The sequence below is a fragment of the Bubalus bubalis genome, chromosome X (assembly GCF_019923935.1).
Source record: "Bubalus bubalis isolate 160015118507 breed Murrah chromosome X, NDDB_SH_1, whole genome shotgun sequence".
Lineage (NCBI taxonomy): Eukaryota > Metazoa > Chordata > Mammalia > Artiodactyla > Bovidae > Bubalus > Bubalus bubalis.
The window spans coordinates 137432749-137457368 of NC_059181.1; the positions used below are offsets into that span (position 1 = coordinate 137432749).

At 52.9% G+C, this 24620-nt stretch overlaps 3 protein-coding genes across 5 annotated transcripts in view; 1 reads left to right on the forward strand and 2 right to left on the reverse strand.

Moving 5' to 3' along the window:
* ELF4 (E74 like ETS transcription factor 4) overlaps positions 1-9062 on the reverse strand; it is a 37437-nt gene extending 28375 nt beyond the window's left edge. Inside the window, exons 1-2 of one of the 2 annotated variants that reach the window (XM_044937007.2) lie at positions 8922-9062; positions 8632-8774 (exon numbers count right to left, since the gene is read on the reverse strand). The gene's annotated coding sequence lies outside the window, so the exon portion shown is untranslated. The remainder of the gene's footprint in view (positions 1-8631; positions 8775-8921) is intronic. The other variant, XM_006065660.4, reaches the window with a different exon arrangement.
* LOC123331704 (collagen alpha-3(IX) chain) lies at positions 7730-18742 on the forward strand. Its single transcript, XM_044936516.1, has 4 exons — positions 7730-7750; positions 8282-8480; positions 8536-9020; positions 18376-18742. Exons 1-4 carry the CDS (start codon positions 7730-7732, stop codon positions 18394-18396), a joined length of 726 nt encoding a protein of 241 aa, XP_044792451.1. The 3' UTR covers positions 18397-18742.
* A 3992-nt stretch (positions 18743-22734) lies between these two features.
* AIFM1 (apoptosis inducing factor mitochondria associated 1) overlaps positions 22735-24620 on the reverse strand; it is a 30737-nt gene continuing 28851 nt past the window's right edge. For both annotated transcript variants that reach the window (XM_025276589.2, XM_025276588.2), the window contains exons 15-16: positions 23330-23526; positions 22735-23003 (exon numbers count right to left, since the gene is read on the reverse strand). In XM_025276589.2, coding sequence (XP_025132374.1) covers positions 22932-23003; positions 23330-23526 — 269 coding nt within the window. In that variant the 3' untranslated portion in view covers positions 22735-22931. The remainder of the gene's footprint in view (positions 23004-23329; positions 23527-24620) is intronic.

Below are 24620 nucleotides of genomic sequence, written 5' to 3' on the forward strand. Positions count from 1 at the left end.
AACAAAAAAGTCAATTAAAAATGGGCAGAAAATTGAACAGATACATTACTAAAGTAGATATATAGATGACAAATAACAACATGAAAAGATGTTCTACGTCATCAGTCATTAGGGAAGTACAAATTGAAACCACAATGAGATACCACTGCACACCTATTAGAATAACTAAAATTTTAAGACTGCCCACACCAAATGTTAGCAAGGATGTGGAACAAATGGAATTTTAATAAATTGCTGATGAACTGTAAAATGGTACAATGACTTTGGAAAACAGATTGATAGTTTCTTAAAAAGTTGAACCTACAACTACTGTATGATCCAGCCGTTCCACTCCTAGGTATTTGACCAAGAGAAAAAGACATATAGCCATAGAAAGATTTGTACAAAGAAGTTCACTGAAGCTTTGCTTGTAATAGCCAAAAACTAGAAAAAAATCAAAACAACCACCAAATGTCCATCAACTGATGAACAGATCAACAGTATATGGTATTGTCCAGACAATGAAATTCTACTTAGCAATAAAAGAATGAAATATTGATGTAGAAAACAACATGGATGGATCTTAAAATAAATGTGCTGGATGAAAGAAGCCAAAGAAGGAGAGAATACATTTGATATGATTCCACTTACATAAAACTCTAGGAAACGCAAACTATTACAATGAGTACTGAATAAGCCCGAGAACTCAAATGCACAGTGTAGTAAATGTAAACAACAATATTGTATTAACAATCATCAAACTTGGTAAGAGACTAGAACTTAATCATTCCAATTACTAAATAGAGAGGATAATTCCGCAATGATAGAACTGCTCATTATCACTATGATATATAATCATATCAAATTACCATGTTGTACACCTTAACTTTACACAATGTTATGTCAAATACAGACGGTCCGCAACTTAATGATGGTTCACTCGAGACTTTTCAACTCTACAATGGCATAAAAACGTTACACATTCAGTAGAAACCCTACTTCAAATTTTGAATTTTGATCTTCTGTGATCATAAGGGTAAACAACCAATATACTTACAACCATTCTGTACCCAGACAACCATTCTGTTTTTCACTTTCAGTACAGTATTCAATACATTACATGAGCTACTCAACACTAATACTCTGGCCACCTGATGCGAAGAGCCAGCTCATTGGAAGAGACCCTGATGCTGGGAAAGATTGTGAGCAGGAGGAGAAGGGGGTGACAGAGATGAGATGGTTGGATAGCATCACCAACTCAGTGGACATGGCTTTGAGCAAACTCTGGGAGATAGTGATGGACAGAGGAGCCTGGCACGCTGCAGTCCATGGGGTCATGAAGAGTCAGACACAACCTAGCGACTCAACGACAACAGTATTCAATAAATTACATGAGATATTCAACACTTTATCATAAAATAAGCTTTGTGTTAGATGAATTTGCCCAACTGTAATTTAATATAAGTATTCTGAGCACATTTAATGTAAGCTATGCTAAGCTAGTGGAGAAGGCAATGGCACCCCACTCCAGTACTCTTGCCTGGAAAATCCCATGGATGGAGGAGCCTGGTGGGCTGCAGCCCGTGGGGTCGCACAGAGTCGGACACGACTGAAGCGACTTAGCAGCAGCAGCAGCAGGCTAAGCTATGGCACTCAGCAGGTTAGGTGTATTAGATGTGTTTTCAACTTCCGACTGGTTTATCAGGATGTAACTTTATCATAAGCCAAAGAAGATCTGTACATTTCAATTAAAAAATGCATACTAATCGACAGTCACATAAAGTAGATAAGTAGATAAGTAGTTGCTCAGGATGAGAAAGAGGGATCGCAAAGGGGTGCAAGGAAACTCTTGGGGGTGATTAGTTTCATGAGTATATACATATGTCAAATATTATCAAAGCGCACACTTTAAATATGTGCAGTTTATTGTGTGCCAACATTGCCTCAATAAAACTGTAAAAGAGAAAGAAAAAGGTCCTCAGATTGGGTAAAATAACAACAGCAGCATTTACTATGTAATTTTAGCAAATAGTATTATTGCATAATTTAACTATGCAGTAATATCATATGACAGCAGTGAAGACAAAAGAAGCAAGAATACACATCTTTCCTGGAAAACACATTCCTTGGTGCCACCCGTGGAGACGAATTCTGAACCTGGGAAGTTACTGAGTGTGCCGACTCAAATGTGTCTTGTTGTTTTATCTTTGGCTCGCTCCCATGCCTGCTTCATTGTCCCACCGAGCCTGGAAGGCCCCTAGAGCTCAGCCCATGTGCTCTTTCCTCCTTTGAAATGCCCTCTCACCTCCAGGAAGCCTTCCCCAATTAAGCTGAGGAGGGAGAAGAAAGATCTTCCTCTAGGTATGCCCTCCTTGAACCGATTATTACCTATTCTCCAAACCTTAAGTGCCACAGGCTTGTTGGCACTTCAGCTCTTGCCTGCTGTGAAGCTAAGTGCATGTGTATGACCAGAGCTCCAGAATCAGGTTTAGATTTGCCTGGGCCTACCGTGTTTTTTTTAGGATCAGGGTGGCGCCAAGAAAGTGGTCACTTAATGAGACAGGTGTTTTCTGTGCATGGATTCTCACAAAATCAGCAGAGCTAAACTAGCCTCTCTGGGGGCATTATGGAAAAAAGGCATTATCTGCTAAATCTATGTCTTAAGTACCTCCTTGTTGTCAGGTCATCAGGAATCTGGGGAGGTTAAGACTAATTGCCCACTCTCCCATCCCTCAAGGCCTAGGGGCGGGGACCAAGGGACAGAATGAAGTGGCTCAGGGGTGGTTCAAGGGTGGTCTAGGGCCTCCTGCCCCTGTGGGTGGCCACAGGCACCTCAAGCAAACGCAACCCATTTGCGAGCAGATGAAACCTCCAAGTTATTTTCTGGGAGGCCTTTGGAATGGGAATGGCCTCCCAGCCCCCCAGGAACTCTTCTGGGCAAAGGCAGGGTCCCAGCCCCAACCCAAGGCCTCAGTTCTAGTGAAAGAAGGGAGAAAGTGAGCAGTGGTTGGCCAGTTGGCTCCCAGAATTCTACACTCAGTAGGGTAAGAACAAGAAACTGCTGCTGCTGCTGCTGCTAAGTCGCTTCAGTCGTGTCCGACTCTGTGAGACCCCAGAGACGGCAGCCCACCAGGCTCCGCCGTCCCGGGGATTCTCCAGGCAAGAACACTGGAGTGGGTTGCCATTTCCTTCTCCAATGAGTGAAAGTGAAGTCGCTCAGTCGTGTCCGACTCGTAGTGACCCCATGGACTGCAGCCCACCAGGCTCCTCCGTCCATGGAATTTTCCAGGCAAGAGTACTGGAGTGGGGTGCCATTGCCTTCTCTGAAGAACAACAAACTGATGATTGCTAAATACTTGCCAGGGGTGGAACATGAGGCCTCCTCTCAAAGGAACAAATTCACTCTTATTCCTGCAGCGAATGAATATCGAGATGAACATGGTGACGAGATAAAGATGGCAAAGTTAATAAAAATGTTCAAGACTTGATTTCTGCTCTTTACTACAGCACTGCCTGTAGTAAAGAGAAAGATTTTATTCTGATTTTTTTTAAATCAGAAAGATTTTACTACAAACACACACACACACATCTTTTTCCACATCCCTCTTTATCTAGTATGATGGCAGAGTTAACAAAAAGTTAGCAGAAAGATGTAGAAAATCTCCCTCTTGCTTTTATGAATGAGCATCACGTTCCCTGCCAGCACTGCCAGAGAAGCAGTTGATCCCTGGAGCCTGGTAAAGTCAAGGGTGTGGGAGGAGGAAACGATAAGAACAACAACAACAATAATAATAGCCACAGAATAATAGCAGCTCACACTTACTGGGTGGTTTCCGTGTGCCAGGCATCATGCAAAGTGCTTTACAGGCATTATTTCATTTAACCCTCACTGCAACCCTGGGAGAGTGATTATGTGATCAGTCCACAGTCACACAGCCAGTAAGTGACAGGCCTGGGATATGAATGCAGAGAGCCTGTGCTCTTCCTCCTCGGGACAATACCACACAATAGCATTCTTGAGAAGAATACAGGGCCTGACTGGAAGAGGAAGGGAGCTTCGGGAAGGGCAGGTGGAGTGAGAAGTGGGAAATGGCAGCACTGGGACCTAGGGCAAAGCTTCCTCAGTCTGGGCAAGTTGTTTAACCTCTTTCTTCTTGTTGGTCTGGCTGAGAAATGTTCTGGCACTTTCCCTGGTCAACCCTCCTGCATCTGCCAGGGAAAGTGCCGCTCCCTGCCGCTTGACCCTCCTCATCACCCTGCGTGAGGAGGCTGGGTAAGGTCTCTGCCAAGAAACTCACCTTAGGACACAGTTTCCCCAGATGAGAAGTCAGGGTACTCTGGTGTGTCTCTATGGTTTTGCAATGTGCTGGGGAGGGCGCATGTCCAGAGGGCAGAGAGAGGAAGACTGATGCCTGGGGTGGGGAGGGGGTGGTATACATGTGTCCAGCTGTTTTCATCCAGTTAAATCTAACAAGGATCAAGTCTCCTCGGCGTGTCCAGCCAGGAGAGACGCAAAAGTCACAGAACAACTAACGGCTAGTCCTTGCCCTTGCCCAGGGGGTCCGGACAGAAACATGTGGGACTCTCTAGACCTTTTAGCTCTTGGCTGGCTGAGAAAATGAAAACCTCCATCCTCTACCTGAACCTCTGGGCTCCCAGAGAAATCCCAGGACGCTGGGGAAAGTGAGACTCAACCAGTCGGTGCTGGTTGTGCACACCGTGGTAGGGCAGTCATCCTGTCCCTTTGCTGCCCTCCGCCTCTTTTCCTCCTCTCTCCCCTCCAGGGCCTGTGTGTGGTGAGGGGAAGTTCAAAATGAAATCCCCTCCGCCTGGGAAAGCCTGGCCACCCTTTGTGTCTCATCCATCCGTGCTGGGCCCTCCACTTTGTGTATCTCCTGGAGTGGAGCTCAGGCTTTGCACTGAGCCACCCACATTGGCTGTCCTGATCTTTTATGTGACACACATGTCCCAAATGATTACCGAGGCTTCAAAGGTCAGTATGTAGCCAGGGAAGAGAAAGGCGGCTTTTCTCCCTTTTCTGCCTAGCTGGATCTCCCCCACAGTGCCCCACCCCTTCAAGGTCTAGCTCAGAGCCGAGGCCGCACAAAGCCTGTCCTCGCTCTTCCTCCAGCTGCTGCTGATCTCTGAGCCAGGCCACCTCTGGCCCCTGCTCCAAGGAGCACAATTTAGCACCTGACCAGCCACAGTCCTGGCAGCTTGTCCTCACCTCGGATTGTTTTCAATGTCTTAGTCATCTCCTGCCACCCTCTTCCCTTGTCTCCCCCACAGCGCCTAGCAAGGCTTGGGCACACAGTAGGTGTTAATAAATGTCTGTTGAATTGAAACTCAGCGGCTCCTATGAGGTCAGAACCGTCATAAGCACCCCGACCAGCAGTTCCTTGGCAACCGGCACTGGGGTCCAAGCTACAGGGCATGAGTGGAGAGGCCGCTATTACAGGCCACACAAGACTCAGCAGCTGGAGATTTGCAGGCAGGTTGGTGTTGATGAGAAAAGCCCCTGACCCTTAGGAAAGCGCCCATGGGATTCTGGGTACCTTGTGTGAGTTTCTTTTCTCCCCTGCAGAACTAGTTTTCAGTCTGAGAACCACAAAGGGAATAAATTGGCAGTGATGCCAGAAACCTCTTTGCAGCTTAGAAATCCTGGAGAGAGAACCAAGCCTGGGTTGGGGTCAGGCCCAAGACTGAAGGAAGAAGGCTGCCCAAGGCCCTTCTGAGCTTGGTGGGGGATCCCAGGGTGGGGGCTAGGGGCATAGCAAGTAGGGGGGTTAGAGGGGCATCTGGGGGTGGCCCTAAGTAATGCCATCCTGTCCTGGAACCCAACAAATCACAGCACTAGATGCTTGCCACCTGTGGTCCACACAGGAATTGGGTCTCCTTGTCCCTCTTGTTCACCCAAATCTCAGGGCAGGCCTCTGTCCAGGGGTAGAATCCTGACCAGAACCCAGCCTGGGTCCCCAGACATGGAGAAGCCTCCAAGTCTGGGGTAACTGGCTCCCCACACGGGCTTTGAATTATGGTTATTTATATAGATGACCTAGCCATCCTCTCCGGTCTTCTCCCACATCCCCCACCCTGACTCTGGCCCACACCGGAAGGTACACACAGTTCACAGTGGTGTCTTCTTCACCTCTGCATTCCCCTCGCTCATAGCTCAGTGGGTAAAGAATCCACCTGCAATGCAGGAGACCTGGGTTCAATCCCTGGGTTGGGAAGATCCCCTGGAGAAGGGAAAGGCTACCACTCCAGTATTCTGGCCTGGAGAATTCCATGGACTGTATAGTCCATGGGGTTGCAAAGAGTCGCACACGACTGAGTGACTTTCACTTTCACTTTTTACTTTCAGTGCTGGGACTGGTTCTCAGCAAATGCTTGCTGAGTTAAATCTGAGTTTTAGGCCCCATATTAGACAATACCATAAGGTTAGCTTGCACTTATGGTTCTAAATAAACAGCTTATGTGTTTTGACGTATTTGATCCTTGGCAAAACCTTATGAGGTAGGTCTGATTTGACAGATGAGGAAACTGAGGCATACAATTAAATGGGATCACACAGTTAGCAAATAACAGAACCGGGATTTAGACCCAGACAGTCTGGCTCTAGGGATTGGAGGCAAAATGAAAATGTTGAGGGGAGAGAAGGGGGTTGGCAAGGACCAAGGCCAAACTTCTGTGCAGGGATTTCCCTGGGAAAGCAATCCCCTCAGCCTGTGTCTGGCTGGGCCTCTCAGGGAGGCCCTGAATTTTGCAGGCTAGGAACATTTTGGACATCCCATTAATCAGGCCCATGAATGAGAGGTCACAACACCCTCATTTTGAGATTCCAATACAGGACAGAGGAGACAGAAGCCCACCACTTAGCTCCAGGCACGGAGAGGGCTGCTTTCAGGCCTCCAGTTTGTCCAGGGGTGGGCGCCAGTTCCTGAGCAACCGCGGAGCAAACAGTGCAGCAGTGGGAGGAATGCCAGACATAGTTGCAAACAAGCCACTCCTCCTGCTCACAGCTAGAGGCTGGGTGAGGGTGGCAACGTGGACCCTGCTCAACGCCCCCCCCACCCCACACACCTCCCCGGCTTGAACCCAGAGACAACCACTTGTAAGGCAGCCTCTTCCCCACACTGACCAGGAGAGGAAGTCCTCCAGGATAGTTAAGTCCTTCACTTAACTCAAGAGAGCTCCCCTTCAGGCTGTTACTGCCAAGGGTCCGCTGAATTAATGGTTGAGAAAGCACCTTCTAACCAGTAAAACCCTACTGTTCACTGTGAGGAGGAATTTGCATTCTAGTCGTACAAATGGGACCCTGGGTATTTTCAGTCCCAACGTATCCTGTCTCCCCAAAGCAGAGAGCCAGATCTGATCCCTTCACCGACCCCCCCAACCTAGCACTAAGGCCAGGGGTCAGCTCGCTGGGGGTGAATCCCTCATGGGCGTGCCCACCAGCTGTTGGGGCCGAGCAGTGGTGGCTCAGGCCCTGGGGTGGTGACTTCACTTCCGCTCCAACCTCCCCAGCACTCCTCCCCTATGAGGCCCCACCAGGCCAAAATCGAGAAGTCCAAGGTTAACTGTTCCTCCCCACTTTAAGAGCTAATTAAAATGATTAGCCACAATGAAGTGTCAAACATTAACCAGAAGAAGCTGCAGGACCAAACAGGCCTCTATCTTGGGCAGAGATGAGGGTCAGGACCATCAAATCCCACGGCTGGGATGTGGGGGGGAAGTGGGGGGGGTCGGGATGGGGGGCGCGGGCGGCGAGGTAGAAGCTGGCTGAGGCGCGGAGGGGATTAGGGGGTTAGGAGGTGACCCTGGTCAGGAGGGCCGGGCAGGGAGGGCAGGGCGACAGAGTTAGGTAGGGTGCGATGGAGGGATAGGCAATCCGAAAAGCAGCCGCCTCAGCAGTCTCCCAAAGCAAGGCGCGGTCGGCAGGGCACACGGCGCTGCGCGGCTGCCGAGTCCACGAGCCGGCGGCAGAGGAGGGAACACAGAGGCGGGAGAGCGGGAACGCGGGAGCGGGAAGGCTGGCGGCCGGCTCACACGGAAACTCCGGCCCCTGCCAAGAGGTCTCTATTTTGGCGATCCAATTATCCAAGTCATAGGTGTGTGTGTGTGTGTGTGTGTCTGTGTGTGTGTGTCTGTGTGTGTGTGTGTGTCTGTGTATGTGTCTGTGTGTGTGCGCGCGCGCGGGCGCGCGTGTGTGTGTGTGGAGAGAGAGAGAAAAAGAGAGAATGTGTGTGTTACCCTAAGGCGCCTGGTCCCAGAAGCCCTAGGGGCCGCCAGATCAATCTAGCAGCCCCGCCACAAGGAGGCCGACCGCCTGCCCTCGGGCACCGAGCTGCTGGGGCAGGCTGTCACAACCGGCCCTCTCACGGACCTCGGGCTGCCCGGGGAGCGGGCAAACCCGCCCCCACCCCGACAGGGGAAATCGACTGGGCTTCTAACCCGGGACCGGCAGCCCGGGTTTCCCAAAGCACACGCGGTGGGGCGAGGCAAGGGCGGGACGCAACACGCCTCAGCTCTCCCACCCTTCCCTGGGCCCCTCAGCCCCTAATGCCCCGGGGCCCCGGCGTCCCTGTTCCCGCTCTCTGGCAAACTTTCCGAGGGCCCCGAAGGCTCGGAGAACCGGCGCCATCGACGTACCTGAGACTGCGCGGGCTCCGTCGCGGGGCCGGGGTCGACCGCCGCGGTCTCCTCCCTACTCGGAAGGCCGAGACGCGGGGTCCCCAGCCCGGCCGACCCGCCTTCTCCCCCTCGGAAGCCGGGCCGGGCGAGTGGTGCCGGGACTTCGGCGCCGGCGAAAGGAGAAGTGGAAGTTGAGCGCAGCGCCGGGTCGGTCCCCGCGGCCGCCGGGGCCACCGTTCCCCTCCTTCCTCCCCTCCCTCCTCTCCTCCCTGCCCGCCGGCCCCCGCGGCCCCGCGCCTGTGACTCACCTCGGCGCCGGGGCAGGCTGGTCCGGGCGGGCGAGGCGCAGGGCTCTCCCACACGTCGCGCCGCCAATGGCAAGTTGGAGGGCGAGATGCAAATACCAGGTGAGACGACGGCGCCCCTTATAAAACGACTCCGGGGGGCGGGGTGGAGTGCCCGGGGAGCCCAGACGCCAGGCCGAAGGAGGGGGCGGCTGGGGCGCCCGCGGAGGGGGCGCGAGCCAACGGAGACCTGCGCCGAGACAACCGAGCGAAAGGGGAAATTGCGCTAGAGACACACACGTCCCCGCAGGCGGCGGCTGGGGCGGGCGCGAAGGAGGCAGGGCGGGAGGGAGGGAAGAGCCGGAGGGAGGGACCGACGGGAGGGACGGCGGGCGGGCGGGGTGGAGGAGGGCGAGAGGGAGGGACGAGGCGTCTTGGTGGAAACAGCGCCCCTCCACCCCCGGCCCGCCGCGGTCGCCAGCACGGCAGGGGGAGCCGTGCCAGGGGCCCGCGCGGCCTCTCCTTCCCCTCCCGGCTCGCTGGCCCCCGGGGGACGGCGAGAACCTGGCTCCCGCGGAGCTCACGTCGCGCGCCCAGCGCCCCCCACGTGGCGCGTCCCGGGGCCCGCAGCTTCCGCCGGGATGCCCCACACCGTGTCTCATAGAAAAAAAACAAAAAACAAAAACAAAACCATTCCATTCCCGGGGGACTCCGGATGGCTATATCCGGCCCCCTCGGTTCCTCGCGCTTACCGGCTTTGGCCCCAGCCCCGCGCTCCCAATTGTTATTGAGCGCCTGCGGTGCGGCGGACCTGCTCGAGGGCGGGCCGAGCGGGTAGGTGAGGCCGGGAGATGCCCGGAGGATCCAGTTTGGGGACTATATGCCAGACACCGCGGAATCCCGGGCCAAATGCCTCGTGCACTTGGCGCGACTAGAGAGTTTTGGGGATTTCTTAGGGAGGTCGAGCCTAGGGCTCCCGATGAGGGAGGCCAGAGGATATGAATGCGGGGAAGGATTGGGGGGAGAGGGCTGGTGCAGCAGGTGCAAATGTATCGAGTTAGGGTGTTGCAGAAAAACTCGTGCCCCCTTCTGTCCAGAGGCAGGCTTCTCTGCTTGATGTATCTATTTGGATCCAGCCCATTCTGCCTCCCCCTAACCCTGTCCTCTCACGTGCCTCAGCATCCATCCCAGCCCCCCGCTCCACCCTGCCCCCACCCACTCCACCCCACCCCCACCCCACCCCACCCCTCCCCCACCTAGGAGGCCCTAGGAGGGAGTTGACTGGGAATTGTCACTTCTGGCTCAACGTGGTCTGGAGGAGGGGCCCTGCTAGGCCTCAGCCGGCATCTCCCTCCTCCGCAGAACGCAGCAAAGCGGAAAAGGCCCCAGGGGAGGGGGGCCCTCTGCGGGGGTGGGGGTGGACTAAGGACCTGAGGTCCAGGGGCCTGCTCAGCCACCAGCATGTCCGCTTCCCCAGCCTTGGGAAAGGAGAGTCCCTGGCACAGGACTGGGGAACAGGAGTGTTGGGTGACGCTGCCGAAGGTAGCTGTGGATTACCGGTTTCCAGGGAAAGACCTAGGGGCTGGACTGGGGCACCCGAACACCTTGAGACCTCTTGGCCACCTAAAGCTAAGTCCTTGAAAGAAGTGCCCAGAGAAAATTTCCACTCCTTTTCTCTTGTAAATGAACACACTTTCCCCAGGGGATTCTGGGTCTGAAGACGCAATTTTCCTGCCAGTGAGGCTCCCCTCTCAAAATTGTGGTAGATCTCAGCCATCCCTAAGGGGCCTTTACTTTGACACACGCACATACACACAGGCGCGCGCTGGGGGAGGGGGCGGGCACAGGCTTTCCCATTTTGCTAAGAGTTCAGAGGTCTCTAACATCAGACAGACCTGGGTTCCTATTCCAGCTTCACCATTTACTGACTGTGTGTGTCTTTGGACAAGTCGCTTAAACTCTCGGAGCCTGACTTTCTTTATTTTTAAATTGAGGAAAATAAGAATCTATCTCCCAAGGCTGTGGGGAGGCTTGAATGAGATAGTCTGTCTATAGCAGTGCCTGGTGCTTAGTAAGCCCTCAATAAACGTTAGCTGCCTTTAGCATCATCTCCGTCTCATCTCGTTTTTCTCAACCCAGCTCTTGGGAGAAAGTGTGCAGGGCTGGAAGCTGCTGAGAATGGTGGCTGCCTCCTATGAGTGTTTGTGGTTTAAACCAAGCTCGAGGCCTCAAGGTTTGGAAGTGCTAGAGGAGAGGTCTTCTTGGGAAGGGCAGGGAGAGAGGATGGCAGGGGCACCATGAGGACCTGCTCACAGCCCTGATGCCTCCCAGTGACCCGCAGCCCATGGCTTGTGGGAATCCCAGAAGTTCCCACCATCCGCAGCCACTAGGAACTAACCACAGCCCCGTGACCTGGGAGGTGCAGCCAAAGCAAACCCCACCCCCTTGATGGAAACCTGGTGCTGACCTCGCCTGAGGGAGCCCTCGGCCACCTGAATGACCTTCCTGACTCCAGGTCAGCCAGGCTGCCGTTCCAATGACCTTGCTGCTCCCCAGCCCTCGACGTCGGGTGAGCCCCAGCCAGGTGGGGCCAGCGGCTGGAGATCACCACTCCTGATGACAGCCACCCTGTCTCTGCCAACTGCTCATTCCCCAACTTGGCAGGAATTCCCTGTGTATGCCCAGGCTGTGCCATCCAGCATGCCCTCTCAGCCTCTCTCCTTCCAGCCCTGTTTCCCCTCACTCTCCAGCCCCAGTTTGATCCTCTCGAGGCTCAGCACCGGGGTCCCCCGGGGAGAGGTGGGACCACCTGGCTGCCCAGAGCCTGTGTAGGGCCACCTCCCCGCTTCTGCGCTCCACTTGCCTTTCTGCCTTGGCCACTTCCTCAGCCCCTCTTATGTCGCCTCTTTTAAGCAGCGAGTGATGACCTATGTTATCCTGCAAATCACCCCAGGTGCTCTGGGGACAAGGTGGCTGGCTAGTTCCCCCCTCTCCACCCCTCCCCCCCGCCCCGCCTCCCTTAATCCCTTAGCCTCAACAACTTCTATTCAAACCTGTGGCCAGAACTAAATACCACAGTGCTGCAGCCTCTGTGGCCATAGCCCTTACTTTCCATCACAGACACATGCTAGGAAGGTCACCTGTCCATCAGACTTTCAGAATGTAAACCATATTCGAAAGGCAGGAGAGAAGTTATGGTTTAAGAGGAACCCTCTCCCCTGTAAAGCTGAGATGTCCCCTCTAATCCTTTCTATACAGCCAGCAGTCGTTCCTCTGTTCAGTAACTTCAGATTCGCCTCTATTGGATTGACCTGATGAGGCCTTAGATGCAAATGATGGACAGATTGTGGTTGGGCCTCATAAGGAGTTTTTGTTCTCAAAAGATTGTTGAGTAGCTGTAAAAAAGAAGAATTCCTTGGGATAGGTTATACCAAATTGCTCCCTGTGTGGCTCATACTGGGGGGCAGCCGGGCTGAGGGGCCTAGGTCAAAGCACAGGCATACAGGTGGGAGGATATAGTTGGGAGCAATTTCACAGATCATGTTCTGGCCAGCCACCTTCCTTGGCTGGGGCTCTGGGAAAGCCTGTCTCAGTCCTACCCTTCCCTGACCCCTGCTCTCATTAAAATGGAGAGCTTTACCTTTCCCCTCCAGATCTTTACTGGGACAGGCCCTGGCATCCTGAGAGCCCCTACAACATTTCAGAGGAGTGCTGGGTTTCACTTCTTAGGCCAGACAGCAGCTCAGGGGCCTGCCTGGAGGAAGATGACAGCCCCACATAGGAGGTGCCATGGGCCCTGAGCGAGTGCTCTGCGTGTCTGCTCTGGGCCCAGGGGCTGTTGGGAGGCGCTGTCCCCACTGCTCGCACAGCAAGGGGAGCCGGCCTAGTATTGGGGAAAACAGATTCTGTGCCTCTGGTTTGGCGGAGATCTGGAGGGTGGGTGGAGGGGGAGGAACCCAATCCTGTTGGTTCATTTGCAAAAAAAAAAAACAAGGAAGAACTGGCTTCAGGCAGAGTTCAGTAACTGAGGGCAAGGCCTCTGGAGTCTCTAATCCCACTGGTCCCTAGCCCCTATCTTGGGGCCTAGGCTCAGCCTGGAAAAGTCCCTTGGAGAAAAGCCGAGAACAGGCGCCTGCTCTGGGGCACCTATCAGAAGCAGCGCAGTATCCAGAATTTTTTGGCAATCGTCCAGTGGAACCAGAGTTAACCCCTCAACCCCCGGCATCTGCTGCCCCAGCACCCATCTTGTGTGGCAGGCCACCTTGCTGTGCCCACAGCCCTTCGGGGATTCCAAGTTACACTCTGAAGGTGCCACCCCTCAATGCTGCAGGAAACACCAGTGGGCCTAGGGAGGCCTTGGCCCAAGGAGCTGCTGCTAGGGACCAAGGAGTGAAACAGAGGTGCAGATGGACGCCAGCCTGTGGAGGACTTGCCAGAGAGAGCACCAAGTGATTTCTGTGGCCCTTGCGTGTGTGGGGTGTCGGGGGAGACAGGGTCACAAGCAGCCACAGAACTGGGGATTCCCTCCTCAGATGGAAAGGAGGCTCAGGAGAGAGGAGGGAGCCCCAGTCACGTTACATGGGGTGCTGGTATTATATACGGCAAATGGCGCCCCCTGGAGTTGTGCAGGGAGAGGGCAGTAAGGACCAACACAGGCGAGCACAGGGCAGGGGTGCTTGAATGCAGGGGAGAGAAAAGGAAAGCCTTGTTTTGGAACACGAAGTGGGGACACTGGGCCTGACCCCAGGTCCTCAGAACTGGACATGCAGGAGAGTGATGGGGAGATGCTATGAGGGGGGTTTAGCTCCCAATGTCACCCACTGCACATCCTGCCAAGGGGCGGTTCTGGGCTGAGGCTTGTAACAGGATGTAGAGGATTCTGCCCTTTCAAGGTCACCCCATCCCACAGGGAGGCAAGGACAAGCCTGAGCCACAGGCTGGACGCTAGACGGAGGCCCGTGAGGCCTGCAGGCACTCCTCAGTTCACCCACCCTGCCCCCAGGACAGGGGGCGAGGGTTGTTGTTGTTGTTGTTGTTGAATTCAGAAAAATACAACATTGAATGTCTATAAAGGTGCAGTATGAGTCATTTCACGGAATGTCTAGGCCCCTTCGCTGGCAGCAAACAAACTTTCCAGCCCTCTTTTGAGGAAGCCATCCAACTGGGCTGCTGCTGCTGGTTTCTGTGTGAGTGAGTGAGTGTGCGTGTGGGTCTGTATGTGGGATGGGTCTCTGGAGGGCCCTGCCTGCCTATGTGTGAGTCTGTGTGCCCCTCAGAGTGAGGGAGAAACTGGGGCTGGTGTGCGTGTGTGCGTGCACACACATGTACGTACACATGCACTCGACTCTTGGGTGTGTCAAGTCCCCTCAAGCACGCGTGTGTTTGTGGAGGGAGTGTGCATGTGTGTGTCTGCAAGGCAGTGTGGTGTGTGAGCCTGTGCATCTGAGGGTGTCCACGTGTACATTTTTTCCTCATCGCTGCCAAATTATCTTCCCATCTCTCCCCTCACGAAACGAAGGGCTGGCTGAGGGAAGCTAGCAGTTGAAGGGAAGGGAGGGAGGCGCGGAGGGGAGAGGGGTTGGAGGGAAACCAAAGCAATTCCTCTCGTCGGAGGAAAGTGTCAGCCAAGGATGAAACTGAAACCGAGGCGGCAGCTCGAAGCGGCAGCACCCTGGGATGGTCCCGGGTCCCACGCTCCCCCTTCTCCAGCCAGCCGTGGAGATTAGTCAGCCTGGAATTCCCATTCCTGCAGCCCCGGCTTGGGGTTGAGGCCGTGGTTAGCACGTGACCCCATTAGCACCCATTATCACATTAACACAAATTAGTATATCATATCCTCTCCCAGTCACCTAGTAGGGTGCACGGCCAGGCTGGAGGGAGAGGCCCCACTAGCTCAGGGAGGAGAAGCCAGTATGTGGGCATCAAGGGAGGGGGCAGGCTGAGGACTGCGGCAGGTCAGACAGAGGGACGGGGACATCAAGCTTGGACAATATGATCATTTTCCTAGGTCGTGCTCTGGGAGGAGACACCTTGGGGAGGGGGTTGGTAGAAAGGAGGGGGTTTCCAGGAATAGCTGGGCACCGCCCTGTAGGAAGGAGGCCCGGGCTCTGAGGTCTGGGCGGGAGACAGACGGTATTTCTCCTGGCACACAGTGAAACCTGGGAACGTTTAGGATCCTTTGGGGTTTTTTCTTTTTTTTCTCCCTTTCCTTTTCTTCATGGAAAATCCTTAGATAACTTTCTCAGATGGTTTTGGACATCCTGAAAGCAGGGGACCTGTAGTGATAGACAGAGGACAAGACGCACCCAGAACCCTAGCTCAGGGCACAGGGTGTACATCTTTGTACCAATAAGGGAGACATACTCTACCCAGGCATTTATATGTAAAGTTGTATCATGGGAAAAGTCAGCCACTGGAGCCTCTGGAAAGGGTGAGGCTTGCGCCCCCCAACAGCTTTTTTTTTCAGCTTAAAGGTGTCTGGCCACAGGTTATTTTTGTGCCCTGATACTCTCAATACGTTAGCTAACCAGCCACCACATAACCATGAACCAACACGGAAAGGTCAGCGGCATCATGACTTCTAGAGCTCAGGGCCTGCACAGAGGTAGGGCACAAAGCTCGATCAACCGAGGCCGAGGCTGCAAGTCTGAGCTCCAGATGGGCCTCTTGGCCGTTTTTCTTACATAGCTGCTGAATTCCGGATTGACAAGCACGGAATCCCTAACCATCGCCCTCCATCCAGCCCAAGGCCGAGCCCGTGTCCCTCCTCCAGCACGAGCCCTGGTCTCAGACTGCTCCCCAGCCCCGGCCACAGCCTGTCCTTCTGCAGAAGACGCATCCTTGGTCTCATGGGAGCCAGGCTGGAGGATGGCTGTTCAGGGAAACCCACTCCTAACGCCCGAGACGCGACTCAGAGTTTCCATTCTACTGCCCGCGGGTCAAGAGCGCCGTCCCTGGAGAGCAAACGCTGCCCCAAACCGCGGTCTCTTGGCTGGAGGCGAGTCTCCCCAAGCTCTGCAGGGCCCAGGAGGTGGCCCGAGGGACCCTGAAGAAGCGCGCACCAGGCAGCCCCACGCCTGGACGCTAGCGCTGCTGGTCGGCTCTCCGGATTCTACTGCCGCTCGGGTGGGAGCGCCGGGCCCGAGGGACAGTGGGGTCGTGGCGGCCCCTGCAGCTTTCCCCTCGCCCCGCACCCCTGGGCTCCCCGCGGGGGCCCGAGCTCTCCACCCCGACCCCAGCAGTGCGCCCATGGAGCCTCTGCAGCGCCACCTGCAGGCGGAACGCGCGCCACGTCTCGGGCCGAGGCGGGAACCGGAGGCCGAGCGGGCGGAGGAGGAGAGGGGAGAGGTCGGCTCCTTGGCCCCGAGCGCTCCTCGCTCGCCCGCTGCCTCCTGGCGCCGCCCAGCCTCGAGCGGCCTGGCCAGCGCCTAGCCCCGTCTCGCGCCCCGCCCGGCGCTCGGACCTTCCACTCCTGCGGTCTCCTGCCCCAGGCGCCTCTTCTCGCGAAGCAGTGAAGTCACACCGAGCTCGATCCGCTGACTCATGAGAATCCTCCCCCGTCCCCGGCACACCCCTTGAAACTTCTCCGCCATCCCTTCTTTCCCGCACCTCCCTCCCTTCCTTGCGCCCCGTCGGGCGAGCAGGGGCGGCTCCGGACTCCCAGGGAAGGCCTGTTGGGGTAGCTGGGAGAGGAAGGGCGGGCGGGAGTCCGCGTGAAGACCTCCGCGCTCGGCCCCTGCCCGCCCCGCTCTTCTGGGGCGCATGGGGGCTGCCCCGGAGGGAAGTGCGCTTTTGCAACTGTGGGCAAAACTCCCATCCGGGTATCCTTTTGCAATTATTCACCTACGCAGGAGGCCTCGGGGCTTCAGGACAGGCTGGGGAGTTCGCTTGGAGGCTGAAATCTCTTTGGAACCTCCTGTTCCCGTGAACAGCCGCAGCACAAGGGCTGGCGCCACCAAGGGGACAAACGCGGAGCGCTCTGAGCTTTGAGCTGCCCTCGACCCGGGCATTAGTGAAGTCGCTTAGTCGTGTCCCACTCTTTATGACCCCATGGACTGTATAGCCTGCCAGGTTCCTTCGTCCATTAAGCTGATCAAATGCCTGAGAAGTCGCTGTGGCCTTCCTCCTATGACTTGGTACTGGTGCAGGCCAGGCTGAATTGGGGGTGACTTTGAGGCCAAGAATTCCCTGTTTTCACCACCAGTCTTTGCTCCTGCACTGTGCCGCTGGTTTGAGGACTCCCACTGGAGTGGGACACCAGAAATTAGTTTCAACAAAGGTGGCAGAGGACCTCAGGCCTGGGCCAGGGAAGGCTTCAAGTTGGCAGGGCTCTGCAGCCTGCTCTGAAACACCTGAAGATCCCCTTTCCCTCTGGAAAGACAGAGATCCTTAAGCATTATTTGCATGTGTACGTAGGTACTTGCTAAGTTGCCTCAGTTGTACCCGACTCTTTGCGACCCTAGTGGACTATAGGCCGCCAGGCTCCTCTATCCATGGGATTCTCCAGGCAAGAATACTGGAGTGGGTAGCTGTGCCCTCCTCCAGGGGATCTTCCCAACCCAGGAATTGAACCTGCATCTCTTAAGTCTACAGCATTGGCAGGCAGGTTCTTTACTACTAGCACCAACTGGGAAGTTCTAAGCATCCTTTCCCACCCAGCAAATCACAGTGCTGATTTTCTTTCTTACCCTGTATGCAGTTTCCTTTTGTCTCTACAGTAAGGGTTGGGTGGTGAAGCCTGCAAGCTTCCTGGCCCACTTGTCGCTGCATTTGGGGGCAGGGCTCTACCAAGGCTATGGCCGATGTGGAAATGGCAATGTACTAACGAGCAAAGGGGGCCTGCAAACTAGTCTCAGACTTGAGGTTTAATGTGGCATGAAGGGGGTTTTCTGCGCTCATTATCTCAGCCTCAAGTTGAAAGCTGCTTGGTTAAGGTGGCTCTTCACCAGCCAGCTCTGCAGGGTGTGTTTGTTGGGGACTGGGAGCCACTGAATGGTTGGGTAGGAACATAGTGCTAAGATCATGGCTGAGAACAATCTCACCATAAAGCCTTCCTGGGGCAATTTTGGGCTTGAAGCCAGCCTTTTTTAGGGGCTAAAGGATGCCACCTTTCATGAAGCAGTTTTAAGGCTGTCAGACTCTCCATGAAGAGCAAATCAGGCAAGGAGCAATTTCTAGGGGCCTAGGTCTAGGTGTAACTTGCTATGTCGATTACATGTAACTTGCTAAGTCATAAGCCTCAAACTAAAACAACCACAAAAACAATCTGTTGAGTCAAAGGGATAGCAGTAGCAATGTGCAGAAACATTTGCCAAGGGTTTGGGGTCCCATTAGCATCTGCTGTAGACCGTAGAGATGAAAGGCAAGTGAGTCTGTGGAGGGCTGAAGGAAGTCCTGGGTGAGCATCTGAGAGACTTTTCCATACACAGGAGGTTAGAGCTGAGGGTGGAGGGATGATCTGTTTCCCTTCATTTTACAGATGAGGCTGCCGAGAGTTTAAGTAAACAGACTCATGTTCTGTTCCCAGAGATGAGAGAAGATACAAGAAGAGAATGGAGGAAGAACCATGATTCGGTCAGTAGAGGAAAAGCTTGGAGTAGATGGAAGCAGAACAGTAATCCGAGGAGTGATGAAGATCTGATGTGAACTCACACATCATACTCCCAGCACCTCTGTTGCACTGATGGTTCCCGATGACCTGTCTGTCTGCCACTAGGTTATAAAGCCACTGAGGGCAGGGACTGTATATTAGTCATCGTCTTATCTCTGGGGCCTGTTGTCCCACAGCATGCAGTAAGTTATGCTGTATGTTTGCTAGCTGACCAATAAATCCATTTACAAATGTATATATGTATTCATAAATTCAACACCCACATTGAGTGCTCTTTCAGAAGCATTTCTGTGTTGCACTGCAAATGCCACGAGAGCACAGGTGGGAACCTGCCCGGGAGCCAGGCAGCTCTGTCCACACACCAGATGTGACTCCTGGGCTTCTCCAACTGACACAGACCTTGGAGACTCCACCGGGACCAGGAAAGATCTTCAAGAAAGTATGAGACTAGGCAAAACTCATGGTGGGCCTCCTGAAGGTATTTTGGCTACCACCAAATTGTCAACACCTACCAGCCAAAGGCTGCAGTGAGGGAGGGTGTGCGCCCTGGGGACCTGTGGGGTGTCTCAGGAAGAGGGTGCTGGGAAGGACTTGTAGAATTCAGGCCAGGCTGGGTGATTTGGGGGAGGGGTTAAGGAAGCCAGGCTTTACTCTGAATTAGATGCTGTCGGGAAGTGTCTTACTGAATAAATCATATCCAATAGGAGGGCAGACTGGAGTGTGGCTCAATCTGTAATTGGTAAGGAAGCAGTAGTCACTTAGATTAGCCAGGATGGAGGGTGGCGGTTGCTCATTTCTGTGGTTTGGGCAGTGTTTGGCTTTTTTTTTTTTTTTTTGCCCCTGTTCACACATGATTCTGGAGTAGTCTTGTTTTTGGCTCCATCCACCATGGTCAGGGTGGCCTCGTATGCTGCTAATGTCCCATGAACCTGTTTACATTCAACAGCACACCCAGGCCCAGTGGGGAGTTTTTAGCGACACCAAGGCCTTGCTGACAGTCCCAGGCCAGCTTCCAGGTGTCAGGGGCTGTGTTTCTCTTTCTCAAAATGTTCATTTTGAGATGGTCCGTTTTCCAACCAGGAATTGGCAGTCCAGTATTTAAATATTCAGACCCTCCCTGTACTCTGACCCAGTCACACCCATCTGTAGAACCAGCCAGGCAGGGGAACGTCATCACTGGCCTGGGCTCTGTCTCTGTGTGTGGTTTTGTTTACATGTGTCCGTGCCCGCCAGAAATTCCCTGATAAGATGGGAAACAGGCCAGAGGCAGTCTTACTTCACCTCTGGGGCCGGCAGGACTTTCCCTCTGCCCAGAGCACAGGGCACTGGGATGGAGCCCCAGCAATCTCTTGGGCAGCAAGGGTGCCAGGCTTCAGGTGGAGTCAGGGAAGGGCAGAGGGGATATTGTGGCAGCCAAACTTGCGAGGAGTGAGGAGCGGGAACGGGAAGGGGCAGTAGTGGAAGGGAGGGGAGAGTTCCTTTGTATAAACGGGTCTCTAGAGGAGCTGCTGGTTTTCCTTCAAGGAAGCAGCCTGTGCTAGAGCACTGTGGGTTCCCCACCCCCATCCCTTTCTGCCCTAAGCCTCTTGTCTCCAAAACAGGCCCTGTTGATTAGAACAAGAAGAAAGTCCCACATGTTGACCTCATCCTCCACTAAGAGGCTTACTCTGACCCCTTTCCAATCAAACACACTCCCTGCCCTCAGGTCCATCTTGCCAGCTCAAGTACGAGGACATCTCTCACCATGTGTGTCCTACAGGTGGCCGGGCAAACGTCAGCACCATCCTGAAGTGGGGCCGAGGCACCACCAGGTATCATTTGTAAAATGGCAAAGAGAAGCGAGGCTGCAGTCAAGTGGGTGAGCCCCAAAAGCTTGATATTTTGGCAGAGCCCCAACTTCACAGGGTGTGACCAGCCCTGTTCTGTGGCCCAGCTAATCACAGGCCAGCTATCAAGGGCCAAACCTCAGTTGGCACTGCTTGTCTGTAGTCAGAAATTGGTCCTTGGATTTGTTCCTTGTGATCCTTGGGGACCCAGGATCACACATCCTGGGTTTCATCCCAGGATGAAACACATCCTGGGTTAAGTAGCAGTGGGTGAAGTAACGGAGGTCTGATAACCTGGATTACAGAGAACTGAGGCCCCAAGGCAGAGGCTCACTTTTACAATAAGCCCCGTTATCTAGCATCATCCAGCAACCAAGGACTTGGTCAGCACTTTGCCAGGGTTTTCGGGGGGGATAGGGAACGTTGTCCCCATCCTGAGGAAAAAGTCTGCTCTGGGAGAGCTTACAGCCAATTTAGGGAGTGAACACTAATAATGAGGAGACTACTTAAAGGACAATCAAGTTCAAAGGCAGTAAGTGCAACTGAAGTTCAGAGATGAAATCATGTGTGGGCACTAGTCCAGCTGGTACTACGTCACCATGGTGGGATTTCATCCGGGCCTTGAAAGATGAGCAGGATTTAGATATGTAGAAGGGAACAGGGGCGGTGTTTCAGATGTGAAGAGCACAAACAAAAGTTTAAAAGTGGAGATAAACCAGATGTTTATGTGTGTGCGCATATGCATGTTCAAAGGTGGTCCACAGGGCAGAGGGGGCCAAGGTTGGGACTTGATATGACTAATGACAGGAAGTCAGTGTATGTTGGTCCTATGCTGTAGGGTCGGGGGACGTGGACCAAGTGATGCTTTAGGAAGTGATCCAGCAGCAGCGATTGGTAAAGGACGGGTGCTCTGGCTGATCTCCATTCTTCGCATGTCTACAGGGCTTTTTGTATCTTCCTGTGGACACAACTGACTATATTATGCTTCTGGGTTCATGTGTCTGCTTTCCTCACTGCCACCAGCAGCTCCTTAAGAGAAGTAGCCATGTTTTCTCCATCTTCCTATTCTGCCATCTACATGGCTCCTTGTAGGTATTCAATGAACACTGAATAGAAGAACAGATCCTTTCATTTTAGTTAACTGAATTATTATGACATTCCATGCAAGGATGGCAACTGTCAAAGAATTAGACGAAACTGCACCTAACAGCGAAACAAGGCAAATCACAATTTGACCTTTTTAAAAAATGATTTAAATGCTTCAGGATCTTACAGCGTCTTGGTACCATCTCTGTAAGCAGCAATCACTATATAATAAGTCCCGTTTCACAGAATACTAGATGAGTTTTATACCTATGGATTTAGGTATGTCATGCCTCAGATCATACTTCACTAAAAGTGTATATATATGGTAAGAAGCTGTTCTAGTGCAGCTAACTCTTAAAGTGGACATGTGTCCCGTTCTAGTGTCCAGAAGGGATTTCATTATAGCTGCTACTCCCTTTAAACAAACCCAATACCGATAACAAAATCCAGCCTGGTAATTATTTTCTCTTTAGAAAAAGATTCCCAATAGGACTCTTGAAAGTAGTAAAACTTTCCTCTTAATAGGAATTAAGATTTGATTTTTAAAAGTTAAGTAATTTGAAATGTAAAATATGAGTTGATTTATGAAACTTTGACTTCTCTTCCCAGGAAATCATCTGCAAGGTGAGGCATGCCTATAAGCCTATTTGAGATAAAAGGGGATAGGGGAGGGAAATTTCTAGTTTGGGGGACAGTGAGTGGAGGAGTTGAAGAGACCAAGATCCCTCCACGAGTCAGACTCCAAGCTTAGCCCTGAAGCACTGGTCTCCGAACCTCTGTTTCCGTTTGCAGTAAATGTCTTTTCTGCTCTCCCCTCCCACGACCAATTCAGTTCTGGGCTGGGGGGTACACAGGGGAGGTGCCCCAGGTAGAGCAGAGTGGAGTCCACATGTTTATGTGTGTGCTCATTCAATGTTTCACTGAGCACCAACTATGAGCCCTGTGCCTAGCTCTGGAGAGAGAACTGTGAGAAGACAGGAAACCCAGAGTTCTGGCTTCCAGGGAGCTGCAGAGCAGCAGGGGGACATGTAAGCAAGGAACAGGCTTGGGAGGATCAGGAAAGTCTTCAGAGATGGCGATTTTCCCCAGAGGAGGGGAGAGGGGTCAAGTTCTGCGGGAAGAGGCCATAGCAGGTCTGTACAAAGAGGTCTGGAAGGCGAGGGAGTTCAGGAAACTGAAAGAAGCTGAGAGTGTGAAGCAGGGAGAAGGAGGCCAAGAAAGATGGTCTATTTGGGAATGGCTCCAACTGGCCTGCTCTCTCATTCACACAGCTTTCCTCCCTTCACCCACTCGCTCCCTTTCAAAGAGAAGAGAATTTAGAAGAATCAGGTTTTATTTAATGATGTGAACATTAAGAATTTGCCTACATGGTTGAAATATTCACAAAGGACTTGATCATTCATACCCATACATTCAGAGGAAGTCTGCTGAATAAAAAAAAAATGCTCCTCTACTCATCTAAGCTGTTCTCAGGGACAGCCAAGGGCCTGCCTGCTACCCAGGGCGAGGGCTTCAGTCTTCATGAATGTTGAAGAGCTTGGCTACTTCATTGAGATCTTCATGTTGCTCACCGTCCTTAATAATCTGAGGGACAGAGGAACAAGAAGTCTAACTCACTCCGTGTGTGTGCAGGCCAGGCCAGCCCCCACTCCACACCGGGAGGGAGTTGTGGGAAGGGCTTTCTGCAAAGCCCAAGTGAGGACGCCACCCAACCGTGTCCTGAGTGAAAAAGAAACATTCCTTTTATAAAAAAAGAAAGAAAGAAACATTCCTGAGCCAAGGCGACACCTTGTTCTGCTCAGGCCCAGTCTGACCTGGGAGGACAGTGCATGGCAGGACAGCTGATGAAGTCACAGGAGCAGCTTCCGCCCACACCCCTATCTTCCTCTCAGAGCTGTGCCAGCACCTACCTTCCGTGCTATTGGCATCCGGTTGAAGATGTTCCACAGCACAATCCCCACCACCACTTTGTCCCTGAGGTAGAAGATGACACCTTTGCCGTAGTCCTCCCCTTGGGTGGGGACCTGGGGGACTGCAGGGTTGCTGGGAGGAACAGGGATGTCCGAGGCCTCAGACTCTGTCTCGCTCTCTGATCGGATACCAGTGCCTGTGGCCAACCCCCCAAACAAACAAGCAAAGTCAAAACAAAACAAAGTCACTTATTATGCGCTTGGAAATTCTAGAAGGCAAGTATCTTTCAACACCTGCTTCAGGCTGCTTCTAGATGATTTGTTTTTCTATGCCGCCTCAGTAAACACTGGTCTTCTCCAGCTCCTCTCCATTGACAGAGCCAACAAAAGCTCTTCCTTGCCAGTTGCTGGGCACTGGGTCAGTCTGACCCCAAACTTTCTATCTCATTTTAAATTGACTCTACGGATATTTCCTGGTATCTTTTTCAAATTACAGAAGACTTGTTCTTGTCGTCTGAGAAACATCCTAGAGCTACAGTCAGTACAATAGCCACTAGTTACGTATAGTTATCCTAATTAAAATTAATTCATAATTGAAGTTTAATTTTCATTAAAATTGAACAAAAATTGTAAAATCCAGTTCCTCACTTGCCAAACCAGTTCATTTGTGAAACCCAACGCTCCCTGGTGGTCTAGTGGTTAGGATTCGCTGCTCTCAGCACTGAGGCTCGGGTTTGATTCCCGGTCAGGGAAGCCTTTCTTCTTGAGCTTCCCAGGTGGCGCCAGTGGTAAAGAACCTGCCTACCAGTGCCAGAGTCATAAGAGATGTGGGTTTGATACCTGGGTTGCGAAGATCCCCTGGAGGAGGGAAATGACAATCCACTCCAGTATTCTGGCCTGGGAAATTCCTAGGATGTGATTGAAGCAACATAGCACATTTGCACTAACCACATTTCAAGTGCTGAAGAGCCATATGTGCTGAGTGGCTAATGTTTCGGACAGAAGACAGAACACTGCCACTATGGCAGAAAGTTCTCTTAGCATCATTAGAGACACTCTGGCCAAAGCAGAAGGCACTTCCAAAGGCAAAAACCATAGTGCAAGTGTTTCCTCCTGGGTGGGGTGGTGGCAGCAGCCTGGGGAGAGGGTACTTTGTCTTCTGAGAACCAGGCTTCAGGTAATACTGCCCAGTGGACAGAGCAGTGACCTTCAGCTTATAAGTCCCTGGGTCCTCCTCTGGGGATCCACTTCCCAGGAGAGGTCCAAATTAAGGAGGAATAACGTAATCCAC

Bases quoted from the DNA above. Each gene is read 5' to 3' on its own strand.
- LOC123331704 (XM_044936516.1), top strand. From the start codon at position 7,730: ATGGGGGGCGCGGGCGGCGAG. The intron at 7,751-8,281 runs GTAGAAGCTGGC...AGATCAATCTAG, and splicing joins TGGGGGGCGCGGGCGGCGAG to CAGCCCCGCCACAAGGAGGC. The intron at 9,021-18,375 runs GTGAGACGACGG...TTCATTTTACAG, and splicing joins GGGCGAGATGCAAATACCAG to ATGAGGCTGCCGAGAGTTTA.